We start from the raw sequence: 24154 nt of genomic DNA on the forward strand, positions 1-24154 counted from the left end.
TTGAGAAAAAGTCTGGGGTAGGGGCACCGGGGACGTGTTTTTGTTACAGAATCATTTAGGCCAAACATCAGGAGGAGCCTGCTTCTGTGTGAGTGTGAATGGAAACAGAATGGAAGCCAACAGGATGACTGTGGAGGTGCATCAAGCGTTCTGGTGGGGGGCATGGGGTGGGGGGTACTCTTGCCTTCTCCTCGTTCATAAGTCAGAAGCAAGAAATGGGCTCCCAGGTCATTTCCTAGAGGTCCAGAATATGTAAGGGTATCTCAGGCGAGTGGGAGAATCAGTGTGTCTTCCTTTCCCTGACGACCCCTGACTCGTGCTTCCCAAATGCAGCTGCAGCCCAGGCCGCCCTGGTCGCCTCACAGGAAGTCATTATTGACTGGCTCTTCTCCTGCTGTCCCCACCCTGTCCCCTAAAAGCTGCAGGCTTCCCCACCACTGCAGTCATTACAGCACGCCTGGGCCTTCCCGCCCCCTTTATGGTTGTCAAATTGATTTCACCACCGCGATACCTATGGCTCCCAATGAAACTTAATTAAAAATACCATTTAATCACAAAGTAACAAAGGCAAACTGGATAAACGGCATTACCACTTCAGCGCATTTTAATCCGCACTGCTTTGCTCCAACTGGATCTGTTTGAATGAGAATTGCCTTTTCAAATCAGAATCCCCTTGTCTTCCATGTGCTTGCCTCTGACAGATCTCCAAAACAAACAGTATTTAGCATGGCACAGATCCAAATGTATGCAATTTGCCCAGTGGTAAAATCAGCCTTAACTAGAGCAAAAAAAAAAAAAAGTTGCATTTGAAAATACCTGCCCTGGAAACACACTCTCCTACTTAGCGTGGGGCATCCATTAAGCAGAGCCTATGGAATCTCATTTCCAGCATCCCTCGATTCAGTTAGTGATGGATTTAGAAGCTTATTACTGAAATTGTGTCACAAACCATGCCATGACCCTGCTCTCTTCTGTCTAGAAAACTTTCTCGGGCTGCAGGGTGCTGATGAGAGCGAGCAGTGGATGTGGCTGGGGCAAGTAGGTGTTGCTTAGCGTGAACTCAGCAACCAGGAGGTGACTGCGTGGCCTTGCAGCCTAAGCAGCCCTACCAGGATGGAGTGTGGGGTGTGGAATCCCCGACTGGAAAAGGGCTCCTCTGGACTGTGTCCTCTGCCCCCTTAGGAAACCCTGGAATCCATGTAGCAGCCAGAGCAATGCTTAAAAGCTGAAAAATACGCTTCAGGTTACTCCCTGCTCTCCCTGTGGAAATGCTGTTTCTTGGGGTGGGTGAAAGAAAACTCAAGCACTGTCTGTGCCAGTCTTTTCTCCAGCTGCCTCTCCTTACTTTCTTTGCCTGGACCATCAGAGCTCTTTTCCTTCCTTGTATACTTCCCTGACTCAGGATCCTGTGCCAGGGTTCCTTCTGGAAAGCTCTTCCCTGCCACCCCACTCCCCAGTTGGCTGGCCTGCCACCCTTCCTCAGATACTGAGCACGCACTGATTCCTCTATCCTCCAGCCAGATGGCTTCCTGCCTGGCAAGTAGGACTGTCTGGAATGATCTTGTCCTTTATTTGCTGGTTTACAGCCTGTCTCCTGCCATAGTGTTAAGTTTCTACTGCCATCATGACCTATCCCTGGCCCTGCAGGAGCCTGGGAGCCCCTGGAAGGCAAAAATTTGTCCCTGAACCCCAAGGGTCACTACAGTGCTAAGGTGTCCAGAAAAAGGAAGGTCAGTTGTACCTAGGTACAAGAGAGCTGTCAGATCACTTTTCTCAAGATAGGAGGGACCCGAGACCAGGGCAGCCTGGCAGAAAAGCAGGTAGGGGCTGGGGCTGATGGCTTTGCCCTCCCCTTCCACACTCATCCCGACAGCTGTTCGGGACCTCTGGGCCCACGTTCTCAGGAGAGTCCTGCCCAGCTCACTAGGGGAATCAGGCTTGCCGTGGCCTGCAGCCCAGGAGCTGGCCCTGCCAGTTGTTTCTGCTGTCTCTTGCCTTCTGTCTTTCTAGCCACATGAACCCCTCCTGGGGAGCATGTAACTCTCAGATACACTGAAAAAAGCCACCATTTCTTTTGAAAAATGTGACCTCGCCTTTCGGTTTCATCCAATTCCATTGTTCATCACCTCACTGCACCTGAGAATTTCTTCCACTCACCTGGGCCCCATCTGTACCAGCAAAGCAGGTCCATCCCATGATGTAGAAGGAGAAAAGTGCAGAATCTCGCTCGCTTGGTTTGTTATTCTTGGTATCTTTATTGTACACGAATGTTTAATGATGCACATGGCATTAGTACAGGCAGTTCAAAGTACAGTTCAGCAAGGGTACACATAGATTGGGGTGAGCACTAAACATTACTCGTTTCTCCTACAGGGGTGCAAGCAAGGTCTGCAAAGCTCCGGCACAGACGTGTAATGCAGGTCAGGTCCACAGTAAATGGTAACAGAGAGCCACGGGGTCTACCGCAAACCACTGAGGGCCACAGCCTGCTTCTGCGCCAGAAGACACTGTTTCATGTGTTGCCATGCTAGGACGGAGGTCTGGGGCCACTGACTGCTCTGAGTTCTAAAGTGAATAGAGGTATTTAATCTGATGTGAAATCTCCCAATCTGGAAAGATTGATATCTGATGAACTATAACAAAGAACAGACATTGTGGGAGCGAAACAGAGCACGGGGCTGGACAGCCCAGGGTAGGAGGCCTAGCCTGTGACTTCTGCATGCCACATACCCCTTACCTGCATTATTTTATTGAATCTATCCGTACCCTGTGAGGTAGTACTTCACCTCTCTTTCACTGAGGAAATCGAGGCTCGGGGACACGAAGGAAGGAATCTAAGGTCTGAGAAATTCGAGTCTCAGCATGATAAAAAACCTGACTGCTTTGAGAACACAACTTTTCTGTAGCTGGTGAGATTCTGATGGATGGAAAGAGGGTGCCTAAAGTGTGTCTCCATGTGAGAGACCCCGTAGCTTCTCAACAGTGACAAGAGAAGGTGATGGGCTGAGAAGAGGGGCTCGTGGTTCTCACACAGTCTGGGGACACCAAATGGCAGGAGCCAAGGTAGACAGTGAGAGTTGTGTTAATGATACCATGAGACAAAACCAGGAGAGGGGTAGAGGACGAGGAAGGTGCCCACTTGCAGCTCACTGCTGGCACGACAATGCCAGATCTGCTGGGCATTGAATGCTGTGCCAGAAAGTATTCTAAGTATGCAGATAGATTACTTAATCTTCATCAAAGCGAGTGGTTCTTTCACATACTAAGGGAAACTGAGGCACAGTGACCTGCTAAGATCACACAGTTCCTGGGCATCCCAGTCCAGGCACTCTAAAACTGAATCCCTGGTTTAGTCTCCACTCTGCATGGTCTTTCTGGTTCCAATGTCATTGGGATGGAGCACTGGGGTTCTTCAAACCTCACTGTCACCTGTCATTATCTAAGAAGACGGCAATTATAGAAAAAATTGTCTTATGCTGGGTAAGCATGAAGCAGTATAAGTAAGGCCAGGTCTCTGTGCAGGTCACTAGATCAGGGACACTCCTTGAAGAGAGGCTGTCAGCTGGGTTTTGTTAGCACCTCCCTGTTCCCCGGCACAAGGCAGGATTTTACTGAGCTCTGTCTTGGAGACGGGAAGGCAGCTACTCATCAGAGAGTCGCTGCCCTCTAACTGCTCTTATGGGAATAAGAGCTCCAGGGAATTGGAATAGGGAATGTCTGCTCTCTGGCTTTTTATAGACTTCTCATCCAACTGTAGCCTGCTTCCTAAAGGGACAGACGTGCCACAGCTGTGCTGTCCATAGGAGCAGTCACTGGCCACATGTGGCTGTTAAATACCTGAATGTGATCAGGTCATACAAGGAAATTTTAATTAAACTTTAATTAAAATTAAAACTGGGTTTAAATTAGAACAGCCACAGCTAGCTGGGGACACCACATTGGATGCCACAGGAACAAGAGGACATGGTGGGAGGGCTGGGAGGATGCCGCGAAGCTGTTGCTCCCATTACTGGGTCCACTCTGACTCTGAGGAGGCTGATGGAGGGGGATGGAGGTGAGGCTTACCATAGGCTTGGCCCCTGGGGAAGGCTCCCATGAATTAATGTGAGTGGCTAACAGTTATTTCGGGGGAAAGTTCCTAAATCAGATTGTAACACTGTGTCATTTTCAACACTTTAATCCTCAAGGGCACCATTTCCTAGCTGTTTTGAACTGGGACTCAGGTACAATCTAAGGGCTAAGCGAAGTCTACACTGCCTTTGCACAAGGTTGGAGAAAAAAGAGTCACATATCTTTCAATCTTCACCGAAGACTTGTGCTCCTTCTAGGGTTCTGTTCCCAGAAGCTGATCTTTGAGTTCTGAAATAATATCTGTGAGATCGAAGGGCAGAGGCATCGAGGGATCATCCTCCCAGTAGGGTCGACACTGTGGCTTCTGAGCCCCTGGTAAAGATCGGGCAATTCGGGACTGGCACCTGGAAGCATAAGAAGAGGCAATTAATCCACTGGGGAAAAGTCTGGCAGAGCCGAGCTCATGAAAAACTTAAAGACCAATATTGAAAACTGCTCTCCAAACAGCCTGCTCTGTTGAAGGTCATGATGATGGCAGGAAGAGTGAGTCACAAGGCAGAAAGCAGGTGTTTATAAGAAGGAAGAATTGTTCCTTATCGTGCTGGGCTTTTTTTTCCTTTTCGATTCCCAGGTTTATATTATCTCAAGTGACTTAGAAAAAGCCAATCATCAGGGAAATTCAGTTACTCTGCCTTTAAAATGGTGAATTATTTTTTTCATTATCTCAACTGTTATTTAAAGTGTGTGATTAAGCCATTATCAGATTTAAATGTTTGTGGGATTTCGATGTATTACTAGATTACTGGGAAAGATTAAATTGAATTTACTGCATTAAAACATTCAAGAATAGATTAAACAATATTACAGACTGGGATTGACTTTGGAGATCCTAGAGATTTACAAGTGTCCCAGCTTGCTGTGCTCAGGAAAAGGCACTCCAAGGAGAGACCGGTTTATAAGGATATATGCAAATAGAGGTTAATAATCATTTCCGCTGATGAATAGGTGGGGAAACTTCCACAAAATTAAATTAAGAGGCTAGCAAGAGTTAGTCCCTAAGGAAAACACTTAAATCATGGTTTTTATTAAATGGATTATTCATCAATGGTAGAGAAATTAATTATCATACACAGCTAAATTATAGCCTCATAGGAAAAAAGTTGGGAAAACATCATCACACCTTAGCAGGGATCTACCTCTCAGAGTCCAGTTTATTTAAAATCGGACTGGGAAAGCTCAGTGGCTTTAGGTTGTTTTATCTGAAAAATGAGAATCAAAGAAAAGGAAACAAATTACAATAAGGCATGAATAATTTCTTCACTCTCTCAGAAAGAACGCACAGCAGTCAAAGTGCGTAAGTGTGTCTACCCAAACCCAATGCTATGACCACATTCGGAGAGGTCACAGAGTTGCCCCTACCTTGGCCTTTTCTGAACCTTGTTCTACATCAATTAAAAAGTGGTCGTACCCACACTTTATCCTCTGACTGCATAGGAATGACGAGATCAAAGAACGGGATAGCCTAGCCCCACTCTGATGGTGGAGAGGGTTCCTAACTAAAAGACATTGCCTTCTCTGGGGAATTATTAATGGTGAGAGGATCCCCAGGGGAAAACATACTTCAACTTTACACCTATTTTCACATGTGGTTAATTGCTATACCGGCATCCTCTGCACTCAATCCGTCGTACATTACACATAACATTCCAATATATCTTCAGCTCTCCGCATCAGGCCCTGATAATAGCGTCTGTTAACATGCACTAAGTACTATTATGTAGCACATCACTTCATAAATAATAAGATTAGCTGACCTCAGGGCCTCAAGAAGAGTAATGTGTTTAAATGTTCTCATTATTTATTTAAAACAAGAATTAAAGCAACAGAAGCTGCTTCTGACAATCCTCTTAGCATAAATATTAAACTGTTTGCGCTGATAAGCACGCATCCACTGAGGGGACAGAGGGCGAGTTCTGCAGATGACTTCACAATAGGTGTTGGGGACCACACGGAGTGCTGGCCTCGCTCAGGGTGCATCTCCATAGTTCTTGTGACAGTCTCTAAATCACTTGAAAGAGATGAGGGGGAAATTAATATTCAAGAGAAGCTGCGACTAATTACACAAGAACTATGCAAAGCTTTTTAAATTGTGCTTTCTCTCTGCCTCAGAATTGTAGAGTGATGCTCAATTTGCTGGCTAGGGAAAGTTATTCCAAATTGAGCATTTCAATCTCACAGTGGATAAATTATCTGTGCACACATTATCCTGCCTGGCAGATTAAAGGGCTATGATAAGTGTCGATCCACCTAGAATATCATAAGGTGTGCAAAAAGTCAATAGAGATGCTTTTTCACCTGTCAAATGGCTTTGCCTCCTCACTTTGACAAAGTATGAAAAACATTAAAACCTGCAGCAGTGGTCTGCTTGTGCCTTGTTATACAAGCTTCCCAAAGTGACTGGTTTTGTTTTTGGGAAAGCTCTTCCCCAGTTGTCAGTCACATGCTTTGCATCAAAGGAAAGCTGGGGTGCGAGCTACCTCCACCCTTGTAGATCCTAGTTGTATGTCTTCATTGCTTCCATCTGGACTGCAATAAGAATCTTTTGCTGGATTTCTTCAGGGCAATCTCAAAACTGTCTTTAAAGTTCTTCCTCTAATGCCCGGTGTGCCCTGCCAATTTCCAAATGACAGTGAAATAGTCCAGCAGAGGACTTGTTGTTGGAGACAATGTATTTATTTACTTACGGGAAAGGAGGACACCCCCAACTCCAATTTTGCTATTTGATTCAGAATCATGGAAGACCATGGAACAGGAAAAGAAAGGGTTTTAGAATGACTTGAAGGAATAACCCTCTTTAGGTTTTGATTTCTTTTGCTCAAATCACTTGTTCTGCCTTCTTAGATCTCAATGTCCTGACACGGGAAAGTAGATCAATGATAGGTTGTGTGTTCTCTGGGATCCTGGAAGGACATGACATCTGGGCCAAGTTTCTTTACTTCACTGAGCCTTGGCTTCTTGTCTGTCAAGTGGATATGATAATAATGATGATGAGGATGACAACAATACAGTAGACCCCCTTATTTCGTGGTTTTGCTTTTTGTGGCTTCAGTTATCCACAACCAAACATGGTCTGAAAATTTTAAATGGAAAATGTTAGAAGTAAATACTTTTTTAAGTTTTAAATTGTGTGCTGTTCTAAGTAGCATGATGAAATCTTGTGCCATCTAGCTCCACTCTGCACATGATGTGGGTCATTCCTTTGCCCAGTGTAATCGTGTTGTATATGCTACCCACCCAGGACTATCATAGTTTCATGATCTGAAGTCACTTGAAGGAGATGATCCTCCTTTTGATGCTTTGTCAGAAGGCCAACAACAGCCTAAGGCTGACTGTATAGGTATTTATTGTCTTGTATTTATCCCTCCATCCTTTTTAAACAGGATTCTAACTTTCCTGTGGAGAACCCATTCCTGCCCCACCCTTAGCCATGTGGTCTGGATTCTGCATATAAGGCCAGGCAGAGTCATAACTGGCATAAGATAAACATATCTCCCTCTTCAAGATATAGTCACTGTTTCTACCATGCACCAAGGAGCAGGGGTCTAGATGATACTGCTAGAGTAGTGAGATTAGGCCTTACTGCCTGAGGTTTTTCTGTCACTTGCAACCCAAAGATTCCTAGCTGGTATGTGGCCAGGCTTCCTACCTTCCCATTATTTTCATCTTTTACAACACCCATGGCCACAGCCCTGCTGTGCGTCTGGTGAATTGCCAACACAGTGCTGTGTGTGTAGACTACCTGATTCTGAGAGCATAAGAACAGTGGCCTTTGTCTTTGGTTCAAATTGTATTTTGAGTTAGTTCAAAAGCCAAGGAATGCCTTTGTAGGAAATAAATCAGGTTTTATAGCCAGCTGGAGGCTCTTTCTGCAAAATATTGAAAAGACTCTCCAACTTAGTGTCATCCTCCAGTCCAACTGAGCCCAGCTAAGCAGTAAGAAAGTTATAGCTTTCCCTTTCCACCTCATCCTCCTCACTATTATTCTGAAGAGAAACCCAATTTTTTGGATGCTTCTAGGGTTAGCCACGTGGGAAATGCTATCATTTTCATGAAGCACGTCCTTTCCACATGTGTATTACTTCAATTCAAAGGACTCTATAAGCCCCACCTTCACCCCACCCAATGCTTACTACTTAGGACTGTTCTCCTTGAATAACCTAGTGACAGAACAGGAAGTGACTGAGAGATGTCACACTGGTTGGTCTGTTAGCAGATTATCCAGAGGTCCCCCCAGCCTCCACCCCAAAGTGTAACTCATACAGGGCCTCACTGCCTACTGATTTCCCCCAGGGCTGCACTTACATTTGGATGATCAAGATTGCAGCTACATTAGTGGACATTGGTCGCCATGCTAAAATTAACCACTTTAGCTAAAGTGTGTGTTAATTATGGGTATGCAAGCAGTCAATAAAAGGTTAATGCAAAAGTCAAAGGATAAATTTCTTCCCTTATTGCATCACTTCACAGACTAAATGACTAACATTATACTTTGTGTTTTTAATCAATAGGTTTTACAGTAATGTGCTGGTCATTGATTTTAAGAAAACACATACGGTCTTCTTCCTTGTCCCTAAATTTTGCAACAGATAAAGAAGGACAGGTAACATTTCCATTACTCTTGAGGTAATGATAATGATTTCAGGAGAAATGGTTTAGGCTAATAGATTCATCGGGATAAATAAGCTTAAAAAACTCTCTCTCACTAGAACTTCATGAAAAAATATCAATTACCAGGCACAGGGCAAGAAAAAGCACAGGCCAAAAAAAAAAGAAAGAACCCTAAAGAGAGATTTCCTTACTGATGAAGAAAACACTCCTGTTAAAAATTACAATTATATTTTTTATATTGTTTACATGTCCCCAAGAATTTCAATACACAATATCACTTTGACTTTCACAATGACCTGAGAGGGATGGCTGAGGCGGTGTTTGGACCCCACCCAAGGTTCATCCAGAAGTCAGAGAACGCCAGGGCATGGCTAGAACCCGGCTGGCTGGCTGCCTTTCCATTTTGTTCCACCTTTTTCATGGATTTCCACTTGGATTAAAATAGAACTTGTCCATTGACTATTTAGCTGCTCCTGCCAAATTTAGATCTTTAAGAAGTTCTATACAATTTTAGGAGGAAAAACAAAATGTTTTTATTTCTAGAGGGATTACTATTGCAGCAAATGACTGACAAAACTTATTTTTCTTCTTTTAAGTCTAATGACCTTGAGGTCTTATAAGTGCTTATTATCTAATGAAATGAAAGGCACCTGTTTATCTTTTAAGGGTTTCTTCAGTTTCCTCAGCTGTGACATAAAGTTCATGCTCTTCTGCTTCCCCAGGTTATGTAAAGATCAAACAATGTACACGAAAGGCTGAAAAATATGTAAAGTACCACAGGAATATGGTGACTGCATGTATGCCCTTTCCTACTTTTAGAAACACAGCCGATCATGTTATGTTAGCAGCGTTTATAAGTAAAACTGAAATGTCACACTTGCAAAGATGAGAGCAATTAAACCAACAGCTTCATCAGGAACGATCCAATGACCAGAAAAGTATATTCTCTAATTCAGATTTTTCCCCCTTGGAAGTTTCATGTACAACGAGGAGTCCATAGTTACACAGCGGTCTGTCCGTTTTAGGATATCAGTCACAGCAGAAGACATTCTTTCAAAAAACACAAAGCTGGTCTCAAAGCTTAAAAGGCTTCAGGTAAAAAACATTGGTGTAACCCCACATCTGCACTAACCTATAAAACCCAAGTACTAGGATAAGCATGAATAAAGGTAGGAACCAACTCCATTAAGAATATACGCTTTGGAGGGAGCATAAGACCAGTATGGCACCCAAATCCCCTCTGCTCACTGAGCTGCTCTGGGCCACCAGTCACAGCATCTGCCACAGTGGTTCCAGCATCTGAAGGTGTATTTTTCATATACACAGTTATCTGAATCCTGATAATACTTTCTGTACGGTTGAAGGGATTTTCAGAGTAATTTTGACTCTCCGTGCTATCTGCCGTAAACACTTCATTTAAAATCTAACCTCCAAGAGATGTTCTACTGTATGGCTTTCCAAAGTTCCTATTATGCTTTGCTCTAAATAATCGGTTTTAGTCACCGATAAGAAGAGCGTGTAGTCCAGTTTATAATAATCTCACCTGCATCTTCTGAAAAGAGAAGAATGAGTTATATAATTTATCTTCCTGGACTTTCAACACTGCTATTATGGTGTATGGAAAACATTACAGATAGTCACTCTACTTGGGGTGTGTGGGGGGGGCGGATTTCTTTTTTTTCTTTTTTAAAGACAGGGTCTTATTACGTAGTCCAAGTTGGCCTTGAACTTGCAGTGTAGCCCAGGCTACCCTTACACTCATGATCCTCTCTGCTTCAGCCTCCCAAGTGCATGGATTACAGGTATATGCCACCATACCCGGCATATGGCCACCCTGCTAGAAACTATCCTAACGGTCTCTACCTGACAAATGTGGTTTTATAAAACCAGCTTGATAAATTTGTGTAACTCGGTCTACCTAATTCAGAACAACTTAACAAAACCAATTCCTAAGTGAGTTTCAACAAAGGTATATTCATTCTCTCTCTGAAAAGCTTTTAACTTCTTACCTCTCTCCCATATGTTAACATTTTCAGATCAGTAAAGCCAACACCCCTCAGAGAATAAGGAAAAACTTGGTCTACAAGTCAGGCCTTTTTTTGGGGCGGGAGAGCTAATATACCTTTTTACCAAGTAGTACTTTTCAACCATGACCCTTGAGAAACTGGGCTTAACTTCTAGTCATATGTAAATTTACTTTTGATCCTCATACTTCAGTGAGAAGTCCAATATAAGGCAGCTATTATATAAGAGTGCCAAATAATTTTGAACACCAGGACGACGTCATTGAGCCATGTGGATAACTGGACATTTTCCAGGAAATTGTTATTCCATTCAGCATGGATAGCCTGCTGCTTGTACCTGCCTGCTGTACCAGACAATCAGTATATCAATAGAGCACCTACTGTACGGTCCTGCTCATGCTAAGAAGAAAATTCAACGGGTGAAGCCAAGCCATTGTGTTTAGCTTGTGTTCTACACATTTGTTGAAACTCAAAATGCATTTCCTAAATAAACAACAGTGGTCATGGTTCCCAATCTTACCCGCAGCAATAGTATGACCTATAATAATTTCTCTGACTTATAACAAGGTTTTTTTGTTTGTTTGTTTGTTTTTTGGCATTGCTGTTGTTGTTTTAGATGAGAAAGAACATTTAGAGCTCAAACTTTGGATTCTAAGAAGAATGTCCTTTGATAAGGACTTGCTGTCCTAGTATTTGAACCAGCGCTTCTTTCCTCTCAGAATCACTGCTGAGAGTTCCTTTGGCCTATGGTGTAGGCTCTACCAAGAAGTGACAGTAAAGGTGCTCATGTAGTACTTTCAGGAGGTCAGAGATGAAGGGACAAGGGGTACCGGAGCATCTTGCTGTATAAAAGTCAGGGACACTTTTCAAGCACGGGATGGTTCAAATACATCTCCACTGTTTCTTGAGGAGTCCAGGGAGGCAGGCCCTTTTCCTTTCTCCTTCCTACACACAGTGCTGTCTCTGCCAAGGCTCCTTCCTACTCATATTATTATACTGTGTGGTCCTCAAATCATTCCCTCACTCTTGTCCCTCTCCATCTGCCTGTAGAGGTTTATTAGACATTTTGTTGCCATGGAAGATACTATAGAGTTATTCTATCTCATGCATTGCTCCTCTAATTCCATTTCTCAGATCTTTATTTTTAAAGGGCAACAATGAAAACAAACACTTTGCAAGAAAATATATTCTGCCAGTGAGTCAGCCATTGGGAGGGAAAGCACACAGGCCTATGACTTAATAAGGATATTAATGCTATACCAGTAACAATAATAATAAATAGTAAAAACAGTCAATAGCAAATATTGAGTGGCCTGTGAATATTTTTTATATAAATATTTATCCTTAAAGTAGAAATCAGGGGCTGGGGATTTAGCTCAGTGGCATAAGCATCTGCTTGGCAAACATAAGGTTATGAGTTTGATCCCTGGTACCAAAAAAAAGTGGAAATGGGCCCAGAAGATTAATTATTCTGTCCAAGTAAGTTTTCACAGCCAAACAAGAAATAGCCTCAGGATTTGGTGCCTAAACCACTAGATTGCAAATCTTGAATTCTTTGTGCTATTCTGAAATATATATAAAAGGGAAATAACTTAGCTCTTGTTAACAATGTGTTCCCAAAGGCACTCAGCCTCTCCAGGGGAGGGTCCTGAGAATTTTAGTTTTCATAAGTGGCTCCTAGGATTAGGTTAGTTGGTAAAAACACTGCACCATATTAACTTCTTCCATAGGTCCACGAAAATGCCAAAGGGGGGATATGGTAGTGGGGACGTAAGAGTATCTTTGGACTCATCTGCATTTCAGAGGAAACCAGAGCAGCAGCATCTTTTGTAGATCCACAACTTGGCCCTGCAAGCAGGCAACTGGTGACCTCCCTGGGTCCAATGCATTAACAGGTCTCCGAAAGTCCTTCCCCTTCCTTAAGGGTCTCAAGCAAGTCCCTGGAACTATGGAATATGTGAGACTGCTTGGCCCACCACTGGGGTGTAAATTCAGGAGGTTGAGAATAATTTTATCCCCAGCTTCATTTGTCGGCTTGTCAGTTACATAATGATAGTGATGAATGGGCTACCTTGACAGCTACATTTAGGAGCTGCTGACCTTTGATCTCTGGTCACATGATAGGGTCACCTGAAACTTGCATGACTTCTACCAGCTCAAGGGTAACAATATAAAGGTCAAATGGGCTGGCTGATTATATGTATCATGTCTGAGGTAGCTGGGTTGGAAGCTCTAAGAGAGGCCGGGTTGGGTTCCCCAGCACACAAAGCTAGGGAACCACTGCAGAAATGTGCTCAACAAAAGATATAAAATTTCAAAGCAGTCTAGAGTAACTTTCCTTGCAAGGGAATAGAAAGAACTCATTATTTTTAAAGGGCAACAATGAAAACAAACACTTTGCAAGAAAATATATTCTGCCAGTGACTCAGCCATTGGGAGGGAAAGCACGCAGGCGTATGACTTAATGAGTGATATTAATGCTATACCTGCAACATGGCAGAAGGTCCGATTGGATGCAATTACTGGAACAAAATCCCCACTGGGTAGTATCAAGCCCTTCTTTCAGTCACAGAATATGGTCTCTCTGCTGTCCTCTGTCAGCACGGTACCCCACAAAGGACCATGATTGACAAAAGATAACCCTTTCCAAATTTCATGACTTCCCTGTTGCTTGAAACTCAAGTAAAGTTTGCACGGGACAGTTTCAAACTTCAGAGAGATTCCACAATAACTGTGGTTTTTAGATGCATTATAACAGCTTTTTAAAAACGTTTCTTGCAAAGCTAAAGATTGTTTTGCCTTTTGACTATCTGGTCTGTTTATTCAGAATCAGATAATGGTAGTCACATGGACAACACAGATAATTATGAAAATAAAACCTAAAAGGCCAGTGTCATTGATTTCCAGAAACCAGAAACTTTAAAACCAGTGGTAGAAGCAGACATTATAGAAAAATCTGATTTATACAAAGAGTCCATTTTTCTACAAAGGATTTTTCCTGCAAAGTCAAAGACTGACAGACAGACTGCCATTGGAGCATAATCCACTTGCACTCCTGAGAGATGAGCAAAGCAAAGGACAGTGGCTTACAGAATAAAAGGCCAGCTGTTCTGACTTTGGGATGCTCATTTGAGTTGTAAGCCGTGAAATAAATTTGAGTTGATGGGTCCCCCATCTGCTCACCTGTCAGTCTATTTCCATTGCACTGCTGTTTTCAGAAATACTTTTGTGTAACCTGCTTAATTGGTGTTTAGATGCTGAGAAACATCTCCCCAGTTTATTCTGACCTTACTTGAAACTTGAGGCTACTTGGGCCCTCACTTCTCTCCTCTTTTTAAGCGCATTCATTAGTAGGTGAACAGCACTTACAGGAGAAAACTCAATGGCATCCACTACAAATACTGTGAGGCAGTGCAGATTCAGTGCTGGAGAGAAAATGGTGAGCTGAAATAAGAATGGCAGTGTTACTGAGGGTATGCCAGTCTTCTGATGGACGTATACTGTGCCCTGATTCAACAGGTGAGTGAGTGCAGGATCCACCCTTTCGCCATCCTGGGTTCTCGCACTGGTCCCCTGTGCCCTAAGCTCCATTCATACTGGCTAATTCCCCTTCTGTGAACAGGCCACGAACACTCTCAGAGTACTAGCACTTGTTATGCCTTCTACCTGGAGCTTTTCCCCAAGATGTCCATGTGGCTCACTCTCCTATTCCTCCAGATCAGGTTTGTAAAAAGAATCAAGTCAGGAAGCCCCACAGCTACTCTGATCTAAAACGAGAGCATTCCTCCTTCCCTATTTTTTTCTGTTACATTTAGTGCCATCTAGGGTGTGTGTGTATTTGTGTGTGGGTGTGTGTGGGTGCATGTCTATGTGTGTGTCAGTTAGGTACCCTGAAGGCAGGAATTTCTGTCTGTTTTGCTCATTGCTATGTCCTGCCAGCCTAGGGCAGAGTTTGGCACATGGCAGCTGCAATAAACACTGTGGAATGCACTAATGATTGAAAGCAATTTGCTTCTGAACCGTACTTCTTCAAATGGACTGAATTTCCCTCCTGCCTAATACAATAATAATAATAATAAGTAAAAGTATAAGGCACGATCAAAATGGTGATAATAGCAATAGGATCATTACTCACTAAAAAGTTAGGATGGCATGGTTAGAAGAATCCCGACCTCAGAATTCAAGATGTAGCTCTGCCACTATTTTACCCTGTGAGTTTGGGCAAAACCTTGACTTTCTGGCAGTCCTTACTCAGATCTGTATAATAAGAGATTGGATTAAACAATGCCTAACTTTCTTCCCATATCTAAACAAATAAGGACATTTAAATATAAATAGCATGGTTTATCTCTACTTACTTTATCTCATGTGATTCTCACTACTCGGGTTGGAAAGAAAATTAGTTTTGCTAACAAGGAAGTGTAAGTCTTGCTCCAGGTCACACAGCTAGTCTGTCACATGGCTGGGACCAGAACTTACAGCATCCTTTAGACCAGCATATTTCTCCTGAACTGGGCTTTCTCTCTCAGCAGAAGTGAACGTACCAGCAGTCGCTGTCATTCTTGATTCAAAAACCATTTTTGCAGGCAACTTCCAATTCCTCAGAGGTAACACATGCACATCATAGTCTTCACAACTTTGAGGACACTATTCCTCCCAGCCAAAAAGTCCACTGACTCTTTAAACTGTTGTTTTAATCCCAAAGTTAGAGATAATAAACTACTCCACTTGCTGTGAATATTTTAGATTAGGATAAGAATTTATTTTGGTGTAGCTCTTCTGCTGAAGAAGTCCAAGCTATAGGATCAAGGCTGTGGTGTTAAATTCCCTGAACTCCAAAGAAGTTCTAACTGCTCCACCTAAGAAAATCTGCATTCCATACTCCTAGAAACCAAATGACCGTTTCCACAACTAATATTTGGAAATTAACATTGCTCTACCCATACAAATACTTACACCACTGGGTCCAGTGACCAAGAGCAATGCCAACTCCATGTTGTTTACTAAGCCCACTGACACCTGCACTGAGAAAGCCAGAATCTGGGAAAAAGAATATCTGTTGCTGCTTTCAGTCTTCACTCACTTGTCCACTCAACAAATTTTTACTAAGCATCAGCTATGGAGAGACAACAGTGAAGTAAACAAGCCCTCAGTTTTACAGAACATGTTTGCTGCAGGCAGACAGACAGGTAATGTGTTTAGTTATAAGCTGCTAGCAAGAAGGACTAGAAACAACAGTGGTTAAAGAAGATGAACACTTTCATCTATATTTTGCATTCAAGACATGAGGAGGTCACAGGAAAGCAGGCCATGAATGCTTGGGACCCAGGCTGCTCCATCTACCTTTCTTCTCTTGCAATCTTTGGAAGATAGCTGTTAATCATGAGGTTACCTTTGGTTCCAAGATACCCTGGCCACCATACCTGAGTCCCAGGAAGGAGCAGAAGAAAGAGGAAGGGTAAAATATGACCTCACTTCCTCTTTTTAAGGAGGACAGTCAGCCACCTCCACCTTTGCCTTATTGATGTGGGAAGAAGAGGTTTTTAGCTGGACATGTTGCCCCTTTATTCCTGTCAAAATTGAGACTTTCTGCTAAGGAAGAAGGGAAGAATGGGGATAGGATAAAAAATTAATATTTTTATCTCTAGATGTAAGTGTTTATTTTTAAGATAATTTATTAAGACAAATTTTGCTAGAGACAAATGCTTTAAAGCAAATCAAACGGGGACATGAATAAGAGTGAATGGGAAGGCACAGGGAGGCCTTACCAGCGAGGGTGGCAGCAGTTTATCCCAGGGAGGAGTGTTTTAGGCGAGAAAGGTTCGGTATCTACAAAGGACAACAAGGAAGCCACTGTGGCTGGTCACGGGCACTAAGGAGATGTGAGGGAGAAGATGGAGCTAGTCAAGTCCAGAGTATTGTGAGCCTCTCTGAAGAGTGAATTCTTTTCTAAGCTAGACAGGAAATTACTGGAGGCTTTTAGGCAGAAGAGTGGTAAGACCTTTGTCTCACTATTCTGCAGAAAGCCTTTAGATTCCTTTGGGAATTGGGCCATTTCATGAGAGGAAGCTTCTACACTTGACCTACACACAGAATTGGTCTTGTGAAGCAAAATATCTTTCTTAGGACTCTTCTGTCCCCTCACACGCTCCACCTGCTCTGGGACTGAAAGGGAGGGATGACTCTGAACTTTATTGCTCTGATGGCTTTGATGCATTGTCACCTTTGCACTAGAACAGAAAAGAAGAAACACCACCAACCTCCCATGTCCCCAAGCCCACCTGATACGTATCTTCAGAACTGAATTCACATCCAATGTACGCTGCTGTTCTTTTTCCTTTTGGTGCTGGGCATTCAGTCTGGAGAAGAAGGCAACCCTATATGCTGAGTCATAGAAGACTGAACAGGCCTTCTGAGTCAGCTCTGGGTTTGATTCTAAAATAACTTGGCTTGAAAGGAGCTTTTAAAATACTGAACAGACCAAATTCTAAAATTTCCCGACTCACATTTAATGTGTGTGTATGTACACATGTACGTGCACGTGTGCATATATATGCTTCTAGTGATGCCACCATTAAAGACAGCCCACTATGGCCCTGGAAAGGAAAGATGAGTTGCCAAAGAGATTGCCTTAGGGTTGCAGTATGGCCTCACACTCCAGGGTGACAAGGAGGATTAATTAATTAATCATCATAACCCTAACTTTCCCACCTGGGCACCTCTGAGGCAAGAGCAAGCAGAGACAGGCTTGATCTATTTTTCACTGTCGTATGTTCCCTGGGCAATGGTGGGTGCAAAGTCTTACACTCAGCTTGGGGCTGTGGTTGCTTCACTGTCTAGGGGTGATCTCATCCTCCTAGCACCAGCGTTTGCTTCTGGAGTGACCTTGGCAAGGGCACTGAAGCAGCATTTGCTCATCTGTCAAGCTAAGACAGCCACAGAGACCCGGAGTCATGTCTGGTGAATACTGAAGTACAGAACAGTCTGGCCACCTCATCTCGGAGCTTCTGGCCCCAGGAAGAAGGCTTTTTCCTACATGAAAAATGAGTGAGGCCATGTCCTTGCCACACCGTCTGGTGGAGATGGGAAGGAAGAGGGGTAGGGAGGAAGATGACAGTGGCTCTTTACAGGAAAGACACCCTGAGGCCCTCACTGTGGATCCCAGGTGCTTTCTCATTTGCCAAAATCCAGAAGGTCACAAGGAATCAAAGGACGACATCTGCTTGTGCAGAATGTCATTATAGAGGAGTCTGGGAACAAGAGGCCTGTTACAAGTCACCTTTCCAGCTCCTGAAAACAGGCTGATGAGTGGAGAAGAGCGGCTCCTCACTGAGTGTTACAGGAATGGGGTCAGCTGGGAACCGGCCAGGGCTCTGCAGTGAGTCAGGGCAGCACAGCGCAGACCTGATTAGCTGCTGTGACCTCCTGCCCTCACGCCTGGCCTGTCAGGGAGCCAGGCTTCTCTGCAGACTGCTAAGTTAGAATCTGCACTTTTTGGAAGAACAGTTCTGCAGTGACGACCACCTGGGAGTTGGCACAGAATACCTTACTGAGGCTCTATTCTGTTGCCTCTGCTGTGAGCGCTGATGGTTCAGCTCAGATGAGACTGCAAGACTTGGGAAAGTATGCTGTTCCTAACTTCAATTGTCCTTCCTAGCACGAGATTGCCTCACAAAGAACCTCACAAAGACCCACAAATACCCAAAGGTACTTGCCAATAAGTCCCAACGCTGGTGTGTACAGAGCCACTAGCAAGTGGCCTGCCTGTGAATATGAATGGAGAGGTATCAGCATGGTGTTCCTCTCAAAAATGGCTCTTGCACTGGCTTTCAGTGAGTGAGAGAAAGCCTACCACTAATTCATTTTTTCCCCCCAGGACTACAGGGAACATGAGAGAATCATATTTTAAAGTGCAACTGCTTCTAAGGGGATACTATTTGAAGCAATTTCTCACATGGAGTATGCTGCTTGCTGGGGTAATGGGGAGACACTTGAGTTCTGCATCCCCTGGGAAGTGAAAAGGATGTAAACTTCTATAGGGTTTCATCAAGGGTTGACCATGTGCATGGACTTCTGGGAGAGATTCATTCAGGAGCCAGCAATTGCAGACCTGTACAGACCAGGAGCAATTTCATCGGCTCCCAGTTAGTGTCCTTTTCCAACTGGCCTCATGTAAGTGCCTGGAAGTCTAGGTCACTAATATTTTAAAAACTGATTTATAAAGTTCTTTCCCAGGAGAAAAGTATCTGGGCAGAGAGTGAATGAATCTTTGATGGATTTCTCCATAGTAGGTCTAGCAACAAGATGAAGGAACAGGTTCTATGCTAAAGAATCTGCAGATCTCTTCTAAAAGGAGAGAATTCTTACTTTTCAGCAAGGTAGGTTTTGATAGCCACAGAACTGCTCTTAGGAATTACCTTTATCTCCTACCCTTTCAGTTCCAAGGCAACATTAATAGACTCTCCACATACTGTGACAAAATCAGAGGACTAGAATCCAAGTCTCGAGATCCCAAGCCCATAGTGGGCTTGCTTTTTATTTTATAATGTTGTAATTGTTAATAACTAATGTTTTTGAGCATCTACTACGTTTCAGATGACACTGTGAGTGCTTTACCTGTGTAATCCTATTCACTCTGTGAAGTTCACGTGATTTTGATTCCATCTTACAGATGGGAACACAGAGGCACTGAGTAGTTATATAACTTGCCCAAGTTAACACAGCTGGTGAATGATGTGGGTAAAATATGATCTGAGGTATTCTGGCTCCAGAGCTCATACTCCAAATCACCACCCTATAATGTTACTGAAATATGGTGCACATAGCTTCAATTCTGTAATGTAGAAATGTCCATAATATGAAAGGCAAGAGTGTCTCATGCTAGTCCATCAAACTCTCCAGATCCACTTCTTATGGTGGTTACCTTTTGTATCTCTAGCTGATATGTAGACTTGTATATTCATCTTTATCAACTTAGGTATTATAATGACTTCCTTATTCTGTGCATTTACAAAAGGTGTTCATGATGGTTAGCTTCCAAACCATCCCTAGTGGGCCATACCACCAGCATCCCCTCCCACACTGAGCTTGGCTGGGTCTTTTCTGTGGCTTGTTTTCAACAACCATATGACAGGAGAGGTGAGGTTGGGCTAATTTCTTTGAAAAGCCTGGAGATGTCTGCTTTTGTACTCTTGGGAGTACTGAGTCCTAAAGTACTGGTTATCTTGCTACAGAGACCACAGGAAAAGGTCTGAAACCACGTGGAGAAAGAGAGGCCCAGCAATCTCAGCGCCAGAGCTGAAGCAGGCTTTGTGCCTCACTGTGATTGTCCAGTCACACAGAAGACGAGCCGCAAGCCCACAGAAGGACCACCTGTTTGAGTCCTACTTGGCCCACAGAAGGCAGGAGTTTTATGTTAGAAATAATAAACTGTTGTAGTTGTTTCAAGTCACTGATTTGGAAATGATTTGTTATGTTGGTTTTGGTATTTTTAGTTCCTATATTGGCTGCCTTTGTAATTTTAGACAATAAGCTAAAATGCTATTTCTAGTTCCATTAGCTTTTTTTACTGTGATGAAATGTAAACAGCAAGACATGTCATTTAAATCATTTTAAATATATAATTTAGTGGTATTGATTGTACTTACAATGTTGCATAATCATCACCACGATCTCTTTCTAAAATGTTTGTATGACACCAAACAGAAACTGTCCCACTTAAGTAAGAACAACTTCTGGCAGTCCCTGGTAACCCTGTTTCCGTGAATGTGTTTATTCTGGATATTTCATACAAGTGAAATCACATAATATTTGTCCTTTTATGCTTGGCTTATTTTGCCTAGAATAATACTTTTCAAAGTTCATTCATTATCAGCATTTCACTTCTTTTATGGCAGAGTAATACTTCACTACATGTATAAAATATATTTTGTTTATACATTCATCTGCTGATGGACACTTGGGTCATTTCTACCCACGTGAATAATGACTTCAATGGACACCGGTGTACATGTAGTTGTTCGAGTCCCTTATTTCAATTCTTTTACGTGTATATACCTAAAAGTGGAGGTGCTAGATTGCTATTTTGTATTTACTTTTTTGAGGACTCACTAAACTACTTTCCAGAGGTGCTATACCATTTCACATTCCCACTAGTAATACACAAAGGCTTCCATTTTTTCATGTCCCGGTCAACAATTTTTTGTTGTTGTTTAAAAAAACATAGCCAGGCTAGTAAGTGTGAAGTAGCCACTCACTGTGGTTTTGATTTGCATTTCCTAGAGATGCAGCAAACATCTTTTCATTCATTTATTTGCTATTTATATAACTGCTTTGGAAAAATATCAAATCCAGTCTTTTGCCCATTTTTAAATTGGGTTATCTTTTCATTACTGTATTTTGGGAGTTCTTTCATGCTAGGGATATTAAACTTTTATCAGATATACAATTTGTACTATTTTCTTCCATTCTGAAGGTTGACTTTTTTTTTTTTTTTTTTTGTCTTTTTCCTTTTTGTCGGTACCAGGGATGGAACTCACGACTGCCTGCTTGCAAGGCAGGCACTTATGCCGCTGAGCTAAATCTCCAGCCAACTTTTCATTTTTTAAATAATGTTTTTGATGCACAAAAGTTTACAATTTTTGATGAAGTCCAATTTATCATTTATTTTTTTTTTCTCTTGGGGTCTGTTAAATTTTTGTTCTGTCTTGAGACAGGGTCTCATACAGTTCAGGTTGGCCTCACACTCCCTGAAATCCTGTTGCTTCAGCCTCAGGAGTGGTGGGGTTACAGGTGTGCACCACTATACCCAGCAGGTTCCACTTACTTGTGATAGTATCTTATAAGATGTAGATAAACATATTCAACATAAAGGACTGAGTCAATTAACTGCAATGAATATGAATGAAAGGAATATGAGATAACCGGTACTTCATACAGGATGAAAGAATCATTTCCATACCTATTTGTGTCCTTTTCAAGTTAGTTAATGGTTTTCAATGAAGTGAAAACTCTGCTTGACATTGCCATTATATTTATTAGTCAGCTTTCCCACTGCGAGGACCAAAGACCTGACAGTCACAACTTATAGGAGGAAATGGTTTATTTGGCTCAGTGTCAGTCCATGATCACTGGTTCCAAAGCAAGAATATCATGGAGAGAGTGTGAGGGAGCAAAGTTGCTAACTTCATGGTGGCCAGGAAGCAGAGTAGAAGAACAGCACCAGAGAAGAACCCAGGGACCAGATACAGACCCAAAGGCCACATCTCTACCCACACAGACACACACAGAAGTGTGCTATACTAATCTTGTAAGTTCCACAGCCAATCATGTTGACAATCAAGCTTAACCCTCACAACCAATAACCCAATTTTTGAATTATTTCCTAACTCTAAATATAACTAGTGTGAACTGTTTAAAAAATATTCTAGAAGGATTGTCAAAAGTTCAAGGTCAGCATGTGCTACACAGTGAGTTCAAGGCCAGCCAGGACCACAGAGTGAGGCTCAGTCAAAAACAAACAAAATAACAAGCAAACAAACATATCCGAGAGTCTTTGATATCAACTGAAAGTTTCCATTCCCTATTTCTATAAATGTATAGGATCGGATTATGTCCCTTATTTCTTCTACTAACACAGGGGCAAACTGTAGGTCTGGTTTTAGCACTTTTCTAGTCCAAAGGAATGACAGTATGATCCATACTGGAAAACTTTTCATGGGATTTGCCACTTGAACACTGGCAAAAATCTCATCCTTTAAAGGAATATCATGCCATCTATTGGATTTGTAAGAGACTGAGGGGTGGTTACCAAGGCCATGTATGTATACCCTGACTGGCAAGCCATTCTTTATATAAACCAACGATGCCACACTGAAACACAGATGTTGGAAAACAAAGCAAATGCAGAACTCAGTATTGTATTATGTAGGAGAATACTGGGCATCACAAAGGCTCTTCCAATATGCAACTCAGGGGACATGGCCTGACTTGTATAACTGAATTTGTGTAACTAGAAACCTTAATGGGTACCTTAATGATATTTTCATTTTTATAACAACCTCTGTTTGGGCATTTCTGATGGAGATTATCATTTTTTCATTCTGAAGACATTTAATTCACTGCCATGTTTGGAATGCCTATTTATTTGTGGGGCACTCAGGACCATAATATCTCATGACTGTTTTTATCCTTGTGATCAGAGAGGAAGTGTGGCTTGGTAAAAAGACATTCAAAAATGTATTCTGAGCTATCAAATCAGTTTTGCAGTTTTTAAAATTGTATCTAAAATAGCCAGCATGCTGTTAAAATAATTACATTAAATGACGTTTTGTAAAAGTGCTTATAATTTGGAAACCTGGAAACATCTTACATGTCCATCATTGAGGGAATGATACTAAATTACAATATATCCATAGTACAGACTTTTCTGAAACAATTAAACACCATAGATGTATATGTTTTAACAAAGAAAGATTTCCAAATATAGGACATATTACTGAATGAAAAAAGAAATGTTGGCATTATTTTGAATAACACAATAATGACTTATGGTAAAACAAGGAACACATACTTGTCTATGGATACATCTGTGTGTAAATGCACAGAGTGTTTGGAAAGATAAGAATGTCTGAGACTTGGAGTAGTGGTTGAAGAAAAGTTTGAATTTTTATAAAGAGAATGTATTTTGCACATTATTTGTACAATTAAAATTGTGAGTAAGGTTGGATGAAAAATACTAAGATCATAATTTAATACTCTTTGGCATGAAATTTAACCTTACTCACATTGTTTAAAAATAAACATACAAACAATAATCGTGGATAAAATTAAATACCTTATTAAGAGTGTGCATCAGTTGCTAAAGGTTATAACTGCCTTCAGTTCAAATTTCCTTTCTACCAATCAAAATTCTGTGAACTCAGCAAGAAGTAAATTCTCAGCTTGGTCAATTTAGGGCTTTGAAGTTAAGTAGGTAAAACAATTCCTTTGCATCTTAAGCAAAAATTTATCTACAACATTCTTTGCCATTTTAATAAAGGCAGTGTCATTTGAGGATTGGAGTAAAGAATAAGAGTTCTACTGATTGTCTATCTCATCATCCCCAAACTTCTGTCACAGTGATGGAACTGAGGCCTTGCAAGGGAAAAAGTGAAAATTAAGGAACAGTTACTATACTCATTTTAAACACCTACGCTTTAAGACTTTCTTTTTTTTCTTATCTACATGCTTGCTAAGAAAACTTGTCAAACCAACAAAGATGTAAGTGGAAACAGATGTTTTTCTACCAAAAATGCTGTCAGGAATGGTTTCAGATATTCATGTTTGTTTCCTAAGTAACCGTACTAACCAACTTTTCTTGTCCACTGTTCAGCCCCTGGCATGTTTGCTGG

The 24154-nt window shown here is 42.1% G+C and overlaps 1 protein-coding gene across 8 annotated transcripts in view; it reads right to left on the bottom strand.

The window, feature by feature from the left end:
• Positions 1–2231: 2231 nt before the first annotated feature.
• The window catches only part of Fto (FTO alpha-ketoglutarate dependent dioxygenase), a 420563-nt gene continuing 398640 nt past the window's right edge, over positions 2232–24154 (bottom strand). For 7 of the 8 annotated variants that reach the window (XM_013141485.3, XM_063247098.1, XM_023560595.2 and 4 more), the window contains one exon: positions 2232–4475. In XM_013141485.3, coding sequence (XP_012996939.1) covers positions 4404–4475 — 72 coding nt within the window. In that variant the 3' untranslated portion in view covers positions 2232–4403. The remainder of the gene's footprint in view (positions 4476–24154) is intronic. The other variant, XR_010046924.1, reaches the window with a different exon arrangement.

Source organism: Cavia porcellus, unplaced genomic scaffold, assembly GCF_034190915.1.
Source record: "Cavia porcellus strain 051 isolate PalLab524CR breed Dunkin Hartley unplaced genomic scaffold, mCavPor4.1 scaffold_4, whole genome shotgun sequence".
In the NCBI taxonomy this organism is placed as follows: Eukaryota; Metazoa; Chordata; class Mammalia; order Rodentia; family Caviidae; genus Cavia; species Cavia porcellus.